The 18668-nt window shown below is 35.8% G+C and overlaps 1 protein-coding gene across 5 annotated transcripts in view; it reads left to right on the top strand.

The window, feature by feature from the left end:
• RALGAPA2 (Ral GTPase activating protein catalytic subunit alpha 2) overlaps positions 1 to 18668 on the top strand; it is a 172026-nt gene that overhangs the window by 111836 nt on the left and 41522 nt on the right. For all 5 annotated transcript variants that reach the window (XM_034411756.2, XM_087890205.1, XM_034411753.2 and 2 more), the window contains one exon: positions 5975 to 6102. In XM_034411756.2, coding sequence (XP_034267647.2) covers positions 5975 to 6102 — 128 coding nt within the window. The remainder of the gene's footprint in view (positions 1 to 5974; positions 6103 to 18668) is intronic.

The raw sequence follows: 18668 nt of genomic DNA, 5'->3' as shown, positions 1-18668 counted from the left end.
TCTTATAATAGTAGAATCATTCTTAATTCTAAAGAAAATAGATTCTTAAAAAATGTTTTTTTCCCTTAATGAAATGGAAAATTTAATGTTAAATAGTCTGACTTATATTTATGAGTGGAAATGAACTGATTTAATTACAGATGAGTAGCTTATACCTCTTTAGTAACTTTGTAGAAAAAAGTATATGTGTTATACACATATGCATATACACACACATTCATTTATTTATTACGAGGTCATTCAGGAACTGTAGAAAAATGAGAGAAAGTAAAATAAAATTATTTCCTTTAATGTGCACACATGGCTTCAAAATGTACAAAAAATAAAAAAGTTCAGCATTTAAATTTTAAATTAATAACATGTTCCTGCTTTTCCCCCCATCAAAATGAATCTAAAGCAACTACAAAAGTAAAATCAGATAAAAATAAAAAATGCAAAAGTTAGGTTTGATGTTAAAATGAGTTTGAAATGATGTTGAATTCTTTCTGTAGTTGAAACTAACATTGATATAATCTCATGGCATTTTTTTACATTTATACTAGTATTGATGCATGGTATTTTTCCCGTTGTCTTTATATTGTACTTCTTGAAAACATTCTTACTACTCTTGTAAGTACTGTAACTAAATCAAATATTGCCTTCTATTTGTGTTGGTTTTCAGCTCCTGTAATTGGCATGCCACTTTATAATTACCCAGAAAAGAAAAGTTCCTTCAGAATAAGATATTTGGGGTTGTTTTATTCAGGAATCCTCCTGCATATAGCAAGACATTTCACACTGCTTGTGGTGAACCACCCTTTAGACCAGGGATGTCAAACTCAATTTCATTGAGGGCCACTTAAGGGTTGTGTTTGACCTCGGGGTGGGTGGGTGTGGCCAGGGTGGGCATGGCCAGCTCGACATCACTGTGGTGGCCTGAGTGCTCTGCCAGTGAAAACAGGCTCCCAAGCTCAATTTTCAGCGGCAACGGCCTCCTTGAAACCCTCTGCCAACAAAAACGGAGCTTGTGAGGGCTGCACACAGTCCTCAGGCCTGTTTAGCAAATTTCGGAATTGGAATTGGGGTACTTGAACCTATAATGAACTTTTATGAATTGCTTTTGCTCTTGCTCTTTTTCCCTACTTCATTGAAAACAATTTGTCCTGGTCTTCTAATTTCTGTATAGCTGGGACTATGTACAAGAGATGAAACCCTGCACATGGAACTCTGTCTTGAAAAGGGCATTCCTTTTGTTCATTCTGATAACTTAAAAGCCACAAGTATTTTCACTTATTTCTGCAGTCTGTTTTGTTGATGCGTTATGCGTTGATAGTTTTTGTCTTTGATACATTTTTCTGTTTGTCCAGTTTCTCTACTTTTAATTTAGTACATGTTCTTCCTATTTATCATACTTTTGACATTTTGTCGAAAACTGTCCTAATAATATGCTTGAAAAGGTGTAAAATCATCATTAAAAACCAAAAATAAGTAAAGCAAACTCAAGAAAATCAGATAGCACCCTGGATAGCTCCCTGCAAAGCTTAAGCTGGTCTGATGAACAAAATCTAGAGCAATTGCAGTTTGTGTGATTAAATCTGCTATGGTGTGCTACCTAGGAGAAAGATAGAGGCTATTTCAGTAATTGCAAATGCCAGCATAGAGAAGGTGATGGCTCTATTGGAGCTTCCAGGGTTGAGAAAGGTTACTTAACTTCTTAGACGTAAAGTTAAGTAGTTTTTTCTTCTATTAGAGCTTCTGGAATAGATTCTTAGGGCGTATCTGCTTCCCATATTATTATTATTTTCTCTGTGCATAGACATGTTCATCAGAGTTAAAGCAGCAGGGTTTGTTTTTATCACAAATGCTTAGAAATATTTACAAAATTAATTGAAATTTGAAAGTATTATCTATGTGGTTGACATTGACATTAATCATTTTCTTACTAAGGCAGATGTATGTAATACAAAGAACTGAGTTAAATAGAATTAAATGTTTTATTATTTATGAAAATTCATATTGTTAAATATGTTCTGCAAAAGGATTAATCATGTTTCAGCTTTATTTCAGATGAGTCAAGTTCTATCATTCCTTTTTTAAGCTTGCTAAAACTCATAACGTACAACCATTAACATGTTTGAAGAATTATACACATCTAGTTCTAGTTCTTTTAAAATTAAGAGAATCTTTTCAGTATTACATAAAATCCATACATCTATTATGACAGGTTCTTCTGGAAATCTTGAAAAAACTGAGAGCATGGAATTTAAATTCAATGTATGTCATTGGAACTCTTTGTGGCATAGTGTTGTTTTTAATTGATTCATTGTCATTAAAATCTATGAAAATAATCCAATGTGGCATTAAAGTGCATTAAATTGAACCTTTCTACAATGTGTTGGCAGTAAGCAAATTTACATAGCATATCATCGCCCAGTTAATTATTTATTCTGACTCAAAAGGTTTTGAAAAAAAGCCCTTCGCACTCTATAATGAATCCCAAAAATAAATTCAAGATGTTTTCTTTTTATTTTCTTTCTTTTTTTCTTTTGGGGGGAGAGTTGCCTTTGCTTTTTTATTTTCCTTTTAATTCTGTATTCATTTTTATCTTAATTTTCAATAAAAAAGAATAAAAAAATGAAGAACAGTCTATAGTTTGAGGGTAACATTCAGAGAAAAAAATGCACTTTTATTTAGTTTTATTTTTGATTGAATAATACATGGTTGTATAACTTCAAAATACCTGCTTATGTTTTTAGAAGGATCTGATATAAGAATTCATATCAAATATGATGAGCAAAAATAATCATGTGCTCTTATTTTCTGTTCTCTTACTTTACTCTTTAGTGCCTTCAATCATATCCAGTAGCAAAATTGATGAATTTAATTTTCACCTGTTCAGTTGCTGTAATTTTTCACAGTTTACACAGATTTTTCAGTGTGTGTTTATTAATGTCACCCTATGGCACTGTTTGGTGTGGGGAAAATGTTCAGCTGCTTAATAAATTCATTTTAAGGTGATGTCAGAATGGCACACTGAGTCAGCCTTCTGGGATAGTTCTTGCTGTTACCCTGAGGCACTGAAGCACTCAGAGAGAAAAAGAAAAGGAGTTCAGATTCAGAAGCAGATGACATGAAGAGAATTAAAAGACATTTTGCAATTAGAAATTTGCATCAGAATGAAGAGTAGTAATATCTGACATACTGAATTTTGTTGGAATCAAGCATCTGTTTTGGCACTCTGTTATTAAATCTCTTTCATTGAAATGTATTTACATAACACTTTTAGATTACGTTTATTAATATTAAAGTCTATTAATTTGTCACGTGGGTTTTTAAACTGAGCCTCTTGCCCTTTTTTCAAGCAGGGGGCTTCCAGAGCCTCTTTTATGTTATTAAAATTCAGATGTATAACTTGATTAAAAAGATAGGCTTGGACCAATGAAAAGTCTAGCACTAAAAAAGAGAAGATAGAGAACACTGTGCTTTTAAGCAGAAGAATCAAATTTCAATTTTAACCTGCTGAAAGTTTTGTTGATGACCTCTTTGTGAAGAGATTTCAGGAGATTGTAGTCAGTGTAACAGTTTACCTAAGTGCTTTCTGAGCTTGGTTGCTTGCTTGTAGACATCCATTATTCAATTAAGTAAATCATCAGTGCAAGTTAGTGTAGGTTTTGCTCCCTATACATAGTAGCTTGCTCTGCCAGAGCATATGTATTTTCTTTTATTGGAGCTTATCTCTGTAAACCAGTAATTTGACATAGGCAGTCCCAGTGGTGAAATCCTCCACGGGTTACCACTGGTTCGCTGCCCGCACATGTGCGATATGCACCAAATGCACGCTGTGCGCGTGCATGCACACTGCACACCAAATGCACATTGCACACACATGCACAATATATACCAAATGCATGCTGTGCACATGCAGTGCGCACCAAACGCACACTTTGCATGGGAAAAGGAGCCTTTTAAAGGTAAGTAGAACAGCGAGGGGGGAAACAGCTGTGCCGCGCGATTTAGATTTGTTAGAAAGCAGGATTTCCTGCTTTCTAGCGAATATCGCGTGGCACAGCTGATCGTCAGAAATACTGGTTCGGATGAACCAGTAGGTTTTTTATACTACGGGTTCACCCAAACTGGTAGCTTTTATTATTACCAGTTCGCCCAAACTGGTGCAAACCAGTAGCATTTCTTGGTATTTAAATTGAGTTCTCTAATCAAATGAAAAAGCTGTCACTTCTTTTTCCGGTTTCAGGGTCCATGGTAACATTTGGTCTTTTACATTCATAATGTTAGCCTTTTTGTTTGCATCCAAGTAGAGACACCTGGAGTAATGTTAACATTTACCAATTTTGTATTAATAGCTTCATGATATAAGAATCTCTGATGCGATAGCTGTTACTTTTGTTATTGCTACAGCTTTATTGTTTTCACTTTTATCTTCCTGCTTGGTAGCCATTGAATGGTTGACAAACTTTTTTGTCTGTTTAATTAACCAATATAATTATTGGGAACTATGATTCAGTCTTTTGCTCAACAAAGCCTCTGAGAGAAGACAATAGTAAGTCTTTCAGTATAAATGCATACCACCCATCACAGATGCATTAAGATATTCTAAACAATGAGGGGAAAAGCTGCCTGTAAAAGCAGACAAAGAATGCCATAGAGACTCATACAGTGTGCATACCGCCAGGGACACACTGAGAGGTCCCTGGGACACAGATGCCTCGTTATATTGAAGCTAGTCGTCAGAGATTAATGCTCAGCCATTTGGTACAATAATTTTCTCATTCACAAGCTTTTAATCTATGTTGCTTGCTATCAAAGATAGGTCTCTTAACTAAAATGGTTTGTTTAAACTTAACTGTATTTTAATTGAGTTATAGCACTACTTTTGCTCGATAATTACTGAATAAGCAAAAATGTAAATGAAGATAATATTGCTTTACAATCACAAGAATTTTGAAAATCTATAGGACATTCTCATGCTTTCTATATATGTTTTAATGGACTACAGTATCATTTTATTAAACATGATCCATTTTATTTGATGGTTTGTCAAATTGAAATCTTATAATTATTTTAATATCTGTGACTTCATCCTTAGAACCTAGAGTGCAGTTTTGACACCATTATCATCTGCTTGTAGCCCTCGGGTAGTTTGTCACCACAGGTTTTGGGTTCTGCTTTTCATATAAGCACACGCACATGTAAACAGAAAGAATATGTTGAAGAAAACTCAAATATCTGTACATTTTATTGGCTGCTAGAAGCACAACTTTTGGAATCACCAAATATCCTAGCCCATTAAATTCGTTACCAATCTCATCCAAAAAGTTATTTTCACATATTATGAATAAACCACCAAAAAACAAAGATAGGAAAGATGACTTTCCTATCATTTTGAGAATGGAAACATTCCACAAAAAAGTCTTGTAATATATGCCATACAATAAGATTGCTTTAGTTTCAAAAGCAGCAAAGAAAAGCCATCTCAAATTCCTCCCAAATATATTATGGAACATTATAGAAAAGGTAAGGAGGGAAGGGGCTGTTTTCAGATACAGGAAACACTATTTTTACATTTTTCTCATTGATCTAGCATGCATGTTGAAAGTTGACAATGATTATTAAGGGATGTAGTTTCATCTAAATTCAGAATTCATATTTAATAGGCTATGTGTTTACCATAATATATAATTATATTCGTTGTTTCTGACATGATGATTTTGTTTTAGAACCAGTACATAAAGGCAACTCTGTTGAGACTATTAAAGATTATTTTCAAATGCTGTAAATATTGGTTGATTTATGTAATAGCAGTCAAGTTTAGCAAAGATTTCCACCAAAAATAGGGAAATTAAACTTTTACAGTAGTATGTGTGAACATAGGTGTTACACTTTTGCTGCTAAAAACTCAAATATAATACAAATTCTTCCACGGGAATTTCTTTCACTTCTTTAATGCTTTATATTCATGTTGTTTGTTTATTGACAGGTCCCATTTTTTGGTCCTTTGTTTAATGGAGCAATTGTGACTGGAAAACTGTTGCCAAATCTTATACGGGCCACATGTATCAATGCCAGCAGAGCTGTGAAATCTCTTATAACTCTCTATCAGAGCTTGTATCCTTTTTCATTTGTTTCTAAATCAGGATTGAAAAATTCATCTATCTTTGGAGTACATGTGCTGAAAAACATGGTATATCTCAATCTCTTTAATAACAGTATTTTTAGATTCAATCAAGTTTAAACCTACTGATACATTTAATGCATATAGGAAGAAGAGTGCATAAACATAGCTGCATTCAAGATTACAAGGTTTCCTCAAAACTGGTAAGCCGATATAGAAGAAAAATATGTATGTGATATGTGGAAGGAAAAAAATCTGGCAAAATTCTCAATGCAAATTTGTATATGAATCACTTTAAGTAACAACGTAACAGTTTCACTTTTTATTGCTTATATATTTGACATATATACAGTCTCTGGTTAAGAGTCAAAAGGCTCTTAACATCATTGGGAGTGTTTCAGTTTAATATATTCCTATTTGCATCCCCTAATAACTGATAGTGACCCAGAATCTGGCATGGGCCTCTGAAAATCAGGTAGCAAGCCAAAGGCCTCAACACTAGTTTGTCCTGATACTTGTAAAACAAAATTATTTCATTTGCCTTCCATCCTTCACTAGAAGGGGAGAAAATGTGTGCAGGAGATTTGACATTCCTGTTCAGTCTTTTACTTCAAGGATGATGACACATCCATTGGTGCAGAGAGCTGGAAAAGTTTGGATCCTAGGAAGAGGAGATTGGTTTTGATGTGAAGCCTAATGGGGCACAACTCAGAGTGAAAGTGACTAAAATTCTTTCAAATGCTTGTTTTAATCCCATTAAATAGAACTTTTCCATATTTTTATTTGAATCAAATAACATGTCATGATAGTATCCAATTCATTGTTTAAACATTGAAATATGTTATCATAAATACAAAGTTTTTTTCCCCCAACAAATGGAAATAATTCTGGACACTTTTTGGTTCAGAGTTTTTCTCAAATAGGATTCTTAGTCTGCTTTCCTCCAATTCAATGAGCACATTTTGGATCTATAAAACCTGATACCTTGTCTTGTGAAAAGCCATCATCTTGATGACTTGATGTCTTCTTCCCTATCAGGAAAAATAGTATATCACTGCTCTTTTCAAATCCAGTTATAATCATGCAGGAGCTACAGTGATGTTTGTATTTGTTCATCGTAGATCACAAGTGGATGATGATTACAGCTGGATGCAAAAATCTTTTAAATAATGAATTTTCCTCTGAAACAAAATGATCCAGATGTTTGGCTATAAGCTCTTAAAGGTAGCCAGGTCAGAAAAAAGACTCCATAAGAATGATTGGAACTTCATCAATATATAATTTTGAAAGCCTAATAGTATATGAAAGTCTAACTCTCTCCTTATACTCAAGAAAGTTAAGGGAAAGATTGTTTGAGTTTCTATTATTTTCTTTGTCTTCTGGATTTAAATTATTTTTTTCTAACAGCCTTGATTAGTTTCTCCAAGGGTATCATTGATTTGCTACACTGACACATATAGTACATGAATTCCAGAAAATGTCTAAACTTTTGACCCATTGGGTTAGCTGTAGAAACTATTAAAGATTATATATTAGAGCAATCTGTCATGATCAAATCAAAGAAATGAATTGGAAGCAATCTTGAAAGTCATCTTTACTAAGGAATTTACTAAACCATCCCTAGTGGTCATCCAGTCCACTTGAAAACCTCCAGTGAGAATGAATCCATTGCTGATGTAAAAAAAAATAAACTTCTACCATAAGAGAATTCCTCCTAATATTCAGCTTTAATCTTGTCCTTTTAATTTTTAATTCTAAATTTAATTTTAAACTTTTTAATTTCAGACTCTTAGAGCTTTGAATATCTTCAACTTTAACAAGGAACCAACCTCCTTTTATACATGAAAACAGTTTAGATATTTGTAAATTGCTATCGTGCCTCAGTCTTCTAATATGCAGGTTAAACAGGCTCAGCTCTTTTAATCACTTCTCAAAGGGATTGATTTCTATGTCCCTTATTTATCTTGGTAGCTCTCTTCTGAACCTACTCTAGCTTTCCCATGTCACTTTTAGTCTGGTAATTAGAACTAGATACAACTGTGTGTAACTGAGTACAGTCCTGCTGTTATCTCCCATGAGCTGGATGTTGTGCTTCTGTTAATAAAGCACAAAATTGCATTGATCTTTTTAGCTGCTGCATTGCATAGTGTGTTTCCATGAATAACATGGATTCATGCAGAAAGCTTCAACAGTTCCACCTGACTCCTTACTTATGCAAAGCCATTTCAGTACTCTCAGTTGTCTCAACATGTACATTCATATATACCATGTCACTTTGCTGGGGAAAATGTTAAATGACAAGGACTAAGAACAGAGAACTGGGGAGCTCACTCAGTACTTCATCCTCGTAAGTGTAGAGCCATTTATAACATCGGTATGATTATTCAAGCAGTTGAAAATCCAGTGGACCACACTATCTTCTAGCCCACTTTTATCCATGCTGTCCACAAGGATACTATGAAAAACATAGTAATTTTATTGAGATCAATGTATTTATATCTACAACTTTCTCTTAGTCTACCTAAGTATTTATTCTGCCATAAAGGAGATACCATTGCTTTGGTATAGCTTCTTGACAGATTCATGTTGGCTCCTGGTAACGGTTGCAGGCATTCTACTTGGTAATCTCTTTTAAAACTGGTCCATAATTTCCTGTGTTTTTTCTCTTCTCTTTTTTGGAATATTGAAACTATGTTCACTTTTCTGCAATTTTCTGGCACTTCATCTTATCTGTAGGTTTTTCTAAAGATTACCTAGTAATCATGTCAGCACCTTCAGAACCAGAAATGTAATATGTCTGGCTGTAAAGAGATGAATTTGCTTTAAAGTTCCATTAAAGTCAGTTCTGAGCTGTCTTTCTTCAGATATACCGTATTTCTGTGAAGCCTTATGTCAATCATCAGGACAAAACAAAATCCAGTTTCTTGAACAAGGAAACATAAATAGGCAAAAAGTTATCACTTGTCCATCAAAGCAGAAAACCAGCAAGGAAACTATAACATGGGGAACTGGGGAAGAGAGCCATTTAGGAATTGAATATTAAATGGATCCTAAATATTTCAAAGGCTACAAAAAATATGGATCCCTTTGCCACAGCAAAAAAGCAACATTGCTGTAGTTCATATTGAGGTTCCTGATCTTAGAGCACGGATGTCAAACTCATGGCATCATGTTGCCGTCACATGATGTTTCACAACTTTTTTCCCTTCATGGAGCTGGGGTGGGCGTGGCCTGCACATGACACATCCGGCCTGTGGGCCACCAGTTTGACACCCCTGTCTTAGAGGTTTTTGCTAATACTACTATGCAAAAATGTAAGCAATCTTTTTCACCCAGGTACTGTATTTTTACTGAACAAAAAGAAAAACTTTACAAAATAATAAAAATATTGAGAATGAGATGACCTCTCTGGAGTGGACAAGACTGGAAAAGGCCTTGAGTAAGCAATTCAACATAGGAGGAGGAGGAGGAGTAAGTTTTCAACATTGACTTGATAATGGAAGGCCTTCCAAGGTCCAATGTATGCAGGAAAAAAGGAAGAATGAGATACTGTCAGGCCCAAGCTCAGAAACTAGACAGTGAGATCCATTGTCTTTTGGCAGAGGAGTTTAACCCTTTATTTGATTTCACTTAATGGACAGAATCTTGCCAAACTGTAGTTATAACCTAACCTACTACATATATCCTGAAAGGTTCTAGGCCCTAGAATCTAGGGTGTGGTTACATGAACATCTTCCCCCAGTCTCCCTGATCTCTTTCTGGGAAGGCTCTGAGTTAGGTAGGTTCCTATAGAATTTCATTATAATAAATGGTCAGTGTAGACTTTTGTGCTTCAAGGATTGAATTGATTGAAATTATGAAATATAAATTATATGGCAAAAATACATTAACATAGTGAGTCAATAAAAAAATCATCCTTTTCAGACTTGTAAAATTTTGCATTTACCTTTCCCATGCAGCAAATTGAAATGGCCTCACTTTTTTGTCTTTCAAAATTATTAGCTTTATCTCACCAAAGGGAAAGAAATATAACTTGTCAGCCCAAAACTCTGAATGGTACTTATAAGCTACTAGGCTTGTGATTGCTCAGTCGTATCATACCAATCTCTGTAGTGTCTAGATAAGTATTATTGAAGGTTTAATAAATGGTGTGAAGAAGTACTGTCCTTCTTTTGGAGTGTGGTTTCTTTGTTGGAGTAGATCAATAGCTCAGCTGACTGTCACTTCCATGTGCCTGACTTCTCACAGAAAGAACATTCTCTAGGCAGTAATCAATAGCTGTAATGTGTTCCAACCTGTAAATAACATGGGAAGCTTTCAAAGCAGCATTAACATTGTATTATTATTTCTGAGTGATGTAGGTTTGCAAAGAACTAATATATTTCATAGGTACTATAAAGAAATTAATATCCCTCAAAGATATGAAGCCATTTTATTATTATACATGTTAGTTGCTCTTATTTTAGGTTCCATTTTTGGATTTTGGAATCTCATGCAGCCGAATTATAAACTTTACAGAATTTATTTAGGCTTTTCTCCTTAGTTACATGTTCTTAATTGTGAAATTCTGAAATTATGGTACCATGTGCCCACAGGATTTTGTTTCTGTATATATTTCAATGTTCTCATAAAGAAAAATATGAGAAATTTCAAAAACAAGTAGGTCACGGATGGGTTTTTTTTTCCCTTTTGAGGGCATTGTGCTGAAAGAGCAGTAGAATTTTTAAAGTGTTGTTGTGTATATTAAAGTTTGTGTTCTGTTAGAATAACTCTCATTGTATATGTACTATCTATATATATTTTCTATTTTTATATTCTGGGAGAAGAGATTTTTCCAGAAATTGTTCCCCCAGAGTATAATACTTCACCACCACTCCCAAGAGGAGATCTAGGAGAATAAGAGTACCCAAGGAAGATCCCAAGGCTAGTGCCTGTGGCCCAATATCACAGACATTTACATCTTGTCATCTGTAGGGCATAATCCCTGGTCGCTGCAAAATCATCTCAGGTAGTAATACCTACTTTCCCTACCCTGGGAATATGGCTGATGCAGAATCATTTTGGGATCCTGCTTGTGCATTGTTCATTTGAATTGAATTTGAATTTGAATTTGAAAGAGGACATATGCCACCTCTCCCAGTAAAGATAATGGCCAAATTATGGACACTATTTGATCTTATTTCATGACAATCTAGCATTTAATAGCAGTAATTTGATGCCAGTACTGCTGTTGCATTGAAATAATTGACCAGGAAGAGGAGATAGGAATCAAATAGTCAAGCTCTTTTCTCTGGAATGGCCTGCCAATTTCTCACATCAATAGGTTTGTCTTAAACAGTATGCCACATCTCATAAGGTTGTTGAGGGGAAAAAAGAAGGAGGAAGGAGTATTATGTATTTTTGCCACTATGAATTACTTATTAAAAATAATAATAAATGAATAAATATCCTATCTCTGACACTCCTGTTCCAGGCTTGGCAGTTGCAACCAGATCTTATAGCTTATAATCATCCCTATCACATCCTTTCCTCATCTGTACCACCTCTTAGACACTCAGACACAGTGTCTGTCATAACCATTCTATCATCTTCCTCTGTGTCTGTCTTCTCATCCTCACCTATCATCCCAATTACTTTTCCTTATTCCTATTTCTCCCACCAACTGTTCCTTCCTCACTGAAGTACAAGTGAGCACAGGCTACTCTCTCCCATTTTCCACAAGTAGGTCTTCTTGTCTTCATCATACGGTATCACTGTCCCCAACCTCTAAGGAAGATTGGTACATACTTCTTATGTTGTTTAGCCAGGTCCTGTGATGTCCAATCCCTCACATGGAACCTGTGACAGGAGTTCAGGGCTTGAAACAGGCATGAATGACCGATGTTGACTCTCATGGCCTCAGTCCTATATTAACTGAGACTTTAATCCTGCAACAGTTTTCCACCAAATTGTAGCAATAGCAATTCTTCCCAGCTTTCCTGTTAGTCCTCATCATTTTGCATGTTGTGACTTTATGTTTCATGTCAGTCTTCTGACTTTTCATCCTCATCCAGCTCTCATTCTCTTTACTCTTACAAGTCTGTCAGCATCTCTACCACCCGTGGACATCTTCCACTCCTTCTATTTATATTCTCTTTCCCTCTTTTGCTACATCTATCTATCTCAAATATTCTTCCCATTCATTTCCATGCAATCTCCATCAATTCATCTCAGCTATCTAATCCAGCCCAGCGCTGCCTTGGCTGAATCAATTGCCTGGATTCTTTCTCTGGATGACTAAAAGGTACAAACTGTTAATGTGCTCAAAGGAGAATGACAGAGGAAAAAATTTATTTTCTTCTTGAAAGGTAGAAAAATGTGGTCCTCCAGATAGTGAGGCTGCTTTCATTATTGGCAAAAAAAGAAAATGCTGCATTCAAGGGAGTCAGCCACATGATTAGAATTATGTATAATTTGCTTCTCAATTTCAGTTGCTTTAGAATCTGTTGCCATGAGCAATCTGAAAAGTTTATGCCAAGTTGTCAAGCTTCCATGAGAATATTTTTCTGTAATATTTTCAGAGTAATTTTTAAACTATGCTAATAAGATCCTAAGACAGGGCTATAGAGTGTAGCAGCTGGAGCCAGAATTGGAAGTTACTGCAGACATCACTGCCAAAGTTCATGACATCCATGCCCACTCCCATTGCATGTAGAACATTGGGGCGTCCAGATATTCTATGAAATTTTGCAACAGTGTATCAACTATCCAGTTTTGCAGTTAGGCACCAAAACTTTGTCATTCCTTTCAGTAAGAACAGCAGCCCGTTAGGAACAGGGCTGTGGAAGTGGCAGGCCAGCAGACACTCACAGACCCACTTGTGCAAGCAGTGAGCATGTGCACTCACACAGTTTCATTTGTGTGAGTATCTACCACTCACTTGGAACCATCTCCTCTTCCTCCCCCTCAGGCCATCACGCCGGAAAGGTTGGGGACCACTTGTTTAGACCCAGGAAAAGAAAACCTAGGTCCAGTAGTCGAACTTTCCCCAATAAGTGACATTGTCTTCCCCTGATATTAAGGCATTTTTATTGTGGCTGTATGTGGATCTACATGTCTAAGCACAAATCTTTTCAGAAAAGAAAAAATAAGTTGAGCAATTGTTCATGCTTTTAAATTGTTATTTTCTTGCTGCTGCTTCAGTGCCATTTTGGTGTTTTTTTTTAATATTAACATTAGAAATAATGTTGATAATTCTATCCAATCAGGAATTATATAGTGAACAGTCAATACTTCAGCATGAAACAAATCAGGTTTGTTTATATAATGATTAAAGTCAAAACAAGCTAATTTAGAATGGGGCAATGGGTCTTGAATTACTGAAAGTTTGTTAAACAGGCCCTTTTTTCCACTTCCAGTGACATGTTGAGGGCAGAGTTTCAGCAGATGGAAAATTTCAGCCTTACTCCTCAAATGCCCATTTTTTGCTGCTACTTCTGTTGAGTACAGATGGAAGAGCAGCAAAGGCAGCAGGGCATGGATGCTCATAATAGAGAGGATTATGAGGGAAGTGCCTAGTACCCAATGAGTCTTTGCACCAGGGGAATACTGGCAAGGCTTTGTGATATTACAAACCCCCTTTCCCCATTAATCAGTCAGGCACCATTAGTTAGAGTTTGGCTACTACAGTCAGTCATGGTTGGGAGATGCATTCCTGCCAGGCCATAACAGTCAGTTATGTAATAGTGAGGCTTGTTTTTTTCAACTACTCTTTTTCCCTTAAAAGACCAATAGGCAAAATGGAATAAATATTGGGCTTCAGTATTCCTACAGCAAAGCATATCCACATATTGCCAGGTTGCTCCATCATGCCCTCTCCAACATTCTTGAGGACAGGAATTGGTCCTGCCATTTTCTATTTGCTTCCAGGCCTCCATCCGTGTTTTCCTGCTCCAAGTTGAATGTAATGCTTTCCAGCCTGTCACCTAAACATTGCTGTCTATTTTGTCTGCTGTTCTTTTCTTTGTTGTACACTCCTGCATTTTCAGCTACTGTTTGGGGACAAGAATGCTCCCTCACCTCATTTTCCCAGTGTTTACTCAAGAAGGTCTGCTGCAACTTCTCTTTCTCAATGGCAATGCCATATAAAATGTAGAGGCCGTTGCTTGTCATATACGATGTCCCTGGCTTGAAATATACTATTCTTGTATTTGTATTGTGTTTTGAATTAATATTTTTTCTGTCTCTGAGCCACTGGTTTCTCTACTGGAAACTGCAGTTCCGAGTTCTTCCACCTCAAATTATTGAGAAAACACTGGTGGACTTATTTTTAAAAAGCAGGTAGCTCACACTCATATACACACATGCACAGGAACTTGTATAAAGAAGTAGTTATCCTTTGGTTTTTATAAAGTTAGTAATAGTCAAAGGTTTATCTTGCTGTTCCAAATGAATAATTATATTAATTATATATAGCCAGGTACATGAATGTATTTTGAATTGCATTCCTATTTGTAGTAGCCTTTAGTGTCCTTTTAATATTTACTTAACTAAGCTAAAATAGTGTTGGTTCTGTGATATTGAAAACAAATAAATTATGTTCTTCAGTTCAAAAAGTACCTTCCTATTTTTAGAGGAAAGCGCAACTTAAGTAAATCTAAAGATGCCTTGAAATCCTGAGAATCTTCATTAATAGTTACCTGTTTTATAACTATATGAACTAATGCTTTAATTGGAAGGAAATAGTATGTTTTCAAAAAGAAAGAAATCTAAATGATATGTTACATGAACGAGTAACATAAAATGAATTTGACTTTTCCCCCTTTGAGGCTAGCACTGTGGTTTAGCTCATACATTCTCATTAACATTCTAGTTTGGTATTGCCATTGCTTCTTCCTAGCTTACCAGCTGTTCCTGCTGCTAGTTACAATGTCTGATGTGTTCAGATCACTGGGTTCCTGTACTCACTACAGAGAAGAGACAGTCTTTCCATTGGGGATATCCACGTGTCTGCCTGTCAGCAACAGCACCGAATAAAGTAATAGGTCCTCGCATGACATATGGTGTCTGGGTTCATACAAGATGCAAAACTATTCTAGCACTAATGCACAATGACTCATAGCATTGCTAATTTTTCAAACAAAAGCCCTCTTCCACACCCACACTTTTAGCCCCTCGGGGAGAAAATCTTTTGCTTCAGTCACAGATCTTTGGAAATCTAAAGAATAACTTCTTAGACAAAATGTGAATTAAAATGTATGAGAAATATTTTACCATAAATTTCATTGAGTGGAATAATATATTAATGAAAATACATTTGAAAATACATTTGTTAAAAGTCTGGTTTTAAACAATATAGTTAGACTTGGATAATTAGTTGAATTCTTATATATTGCAGCCTTATGCTTATCTAAAATGGTTATGTTCTGATTAATAGGAAGAGGCTTTGCAATTGTCTGATACAAAGTAATGAAGAACTAATTTGAAAAGTCAGTGTTGGTTAAAACAGCCTTCAATATATGAATGTATACTAAAACCCTTGTTTTTATGTCTGCAGTAGTTCAAGTATTCTGCCACTGAAAATTGCATCGGAACAATGGTGAATACACAAAAGCATAATCAATATGAAATGAAAAATCTTGTCATTATCAATAGTTGCAAAACCAGAATGTTAGGTTCTTGTTTCAGTTATATGATGGGTGCCTAGCCCTTTTAAGCCAACACTAGGTTGTTCAGTCTTATGTGACATGCTAAAAACAGCATTAAAAAATAACCAGTTCTAGAATAAAATTGTTTTAGTGCAGACTAGTAAATAGACAATACATTTAGAAAGTACTAACTCCCTGTAGTCAATCAAGTGCGTCCAAATAGTATATAAGAAAGCCATGAAAATCATAAGCCTGTGCCATTTATCATACTTTGCCATCATTGCTCAATATCTTTTCTTAAAATTGAAGAAAACAAACCATTTTATCAACAACAACTGAAATATACAACATAAACAGATATTGTGTTTCCCTGAAAATGAGACCCTATCTTATATTTTTTTGAACCCTGAAATAAGTGCTTGGCCTTATTGCCGTGCCCTCAAAAGCCCGATTGGATTTATTATAAGGGGATGTCTTATTTTGGGGGAAACAGGGTAGTCCTTGCTTAACAATGGTAATTGAGACCAGAATTTCTGTTGTTAAGCAATCCGGTCATAAAGCACTAAATCTCGTGATCGTATCACTTAGTGATAGCAGTCCTTGTCATTAAGTGAGGACCTCCTTGCAACTTCCAACAAGCAAAGTCAGCAAAGAAGCTGGCAGAAAGTTGCAAGTCCCAGGAGCTCGCAAGCAAGCCGATGACAGCTAAATGGCTGCTGTGGCATTGCAGTGGAGCTCCCAATGGCTGCTGCCAAGTGAGGAGGGTGCGCAGGTGGCTGCTGCAGGTAGAAAGGTGCTGTGGTATGTGTGCTGATCTTGTACTCTGTAGCGGAGCTGCTCAGGAGAAAAGACTGCAGGAGTGTGACTTAACAGAGCACTTGCAGTCTTCCCTGCCGTCTTCTCCATTGACTTTGATGGTAGGAAGCTGGCAGGGAAAGTCACAAATGACAAACCTTTGACCATGGGATGCTGCAACCGTTGTTAAGTGCATCTGTTTGCCAAACTCCCAGATTGTGATAATGTGACTGGGGCTGCTGGGACGACTGGAACTCTTGAGGACTGACAGTCATAAGTACCACTCATTAAGCGCCTTCAGAAGTTTGAACACTTGCTGAATGAATGATCTTTAACTGAGGACTATATATAAACAAATTAATTCAAAATGCATAGTTTAACCATATATCTGAAATATGCCTTGGATGTTTTTTTAAAAAAATTCTTATAACTACTGGTAGCCCTCAACCCAGAGAGAAAGAGTTTCTAAGGGCTTACTACAAAAGAATTGGCAAAATAAGAGGGAGGGCAAAGGTTCCTCAAAGCCTTGGGCTATGTACATATCTTAGGAAAGACAAATAGCAATGCCTGCATTTTGGTGTTTTGAAGTGGTGATACAGAGGCAGCTTAACAGTTTTTTTTAATCTGGGGATATGCATGTTAATTCGTGAGACAGAATAGAGAATAAACACAATTTAGGGAGGAGAAAGCTTAAAAAAAAAGGTGGAGGACGCAAAGAAAAAATTTATGTAATTTTGTTGTGATGTTTAAACATTAAAAATAAAATCTAATACTATGTTTCCAGTAATGGGAAAGGTTTAAACTGACGGAAGGAGGGGGCAGTGTCCCTTATCACCTTGAACACACACAGACACACACAGACACACACACTTGCACTTTCAGTATTGAGAATGTGCAGGATGGAATAAAAGAAAGACAATGATCAGCATTAGTGGAAACCAGTTAATGCAATGTTGAATTGCAATCATAAGGCCCAACATACTGTGATAATAAGACAATGTATGTCTCATTCATGTAAAGTAGCAAACCAAGCTCTACTTTAAAGCCATGTTGCTTAATGGCTGGAATAAAGAAATGCAGCATGTTGTGACATTAGATATTCAAGCCCGTGGTTTATAGAATAATTTTTTAAAACTATAGTAACCCTTCACAACAGCACATACCATAATACTATAAGACTCTTTTTGAAACTTGCTTTAAAGTTATTTTTAGTTTTTGATTATAACAATAGAATTGGAAACTATATTGGAAATTTGTGTAGCTCCCCACCCTGATGATGTTCCAGAAGGCCTTAAAGGCCTGGCTGTTTTCCCAGCATTGAGCTGCAGTAGATGGAGCCCTTGTGGAGTGTATTTTGTGTGTGGCTGCCAGTCACCATTTTTTTCCTAATGTGCTTTATTTCTTTACTTATATTTATTTCTTTTTCATTGATTATTCATATTGCGTTTTTATTTTTGTTACATGGTGAGCTACCCAGACTTGTCTTAAATCACCGGAAAATGGTGAAAACCTGGCTTTTCCAGCAGGCTTGGGGCCATTGATCTAGCCACTGCGATCTTGCGAGATCCGGCCATGAGCGGTGTGTATGGGGTTTTTTAGCATCTTTTATTGTATATTGTTTATACTGTCTTTGTTGTAAGCCGCCCAGAGTCCTCAGAGAGTTGGGCAGCATAGAAATATAAATAATAAATAAATAAATAAATCAGATGGCACTTAAATACATGAAATTTTATTGCATACAATTTTTCAAAAAAAAATTTTTTTTAATAGAAACTGGACCTACCTGTCTTCAATGAGGTGATAATCATTAGTCATATTTTTTTATTTACATTATTTCCAGATATCAAAAACTTTTATTAAAGCAGATTAGTTTGAGTTTAGCGTATCTAAACATATACCAGAATACACAAGAATAAAAGTGATAATTGACTGACGATGGCCTTTTTAGACCTATGACTGAAACGTAATCTTTTAAGAAGTCAGATGGCAATGCCATTACTAGCCAGCATATTCAGGATGTTTAATGCTGATTAAAAATTTGACAGTCTGTTCATTTCTGCAGGTGGATTCAGGTTATGGACAAAATAATGGGAGAAGGGAAATGCAAGAATTGATCCATGTACTGGTACATGAAATGA

The sequence above is a fragment of the Pantherophis guttatus genome, chromosome 3 (assembly GCF_059756535.1).
Source record: "Pantherophis guttatus breed Tessera chromosome 3, ASM5975653v1, whole genome shotgun sequence".
In the NCBI taxonomy this organism is placed as follows: Eukaryota; Metazoa; Chordata; class Lepidosauria; order Squamata; family Colubridae; genus Pantherophis; species Pantherophis guttatus.
Note: the sequence above shows the minus strand (reverse complement) of the source record. Positions and strands in the feature narration are given on the sequence as shown.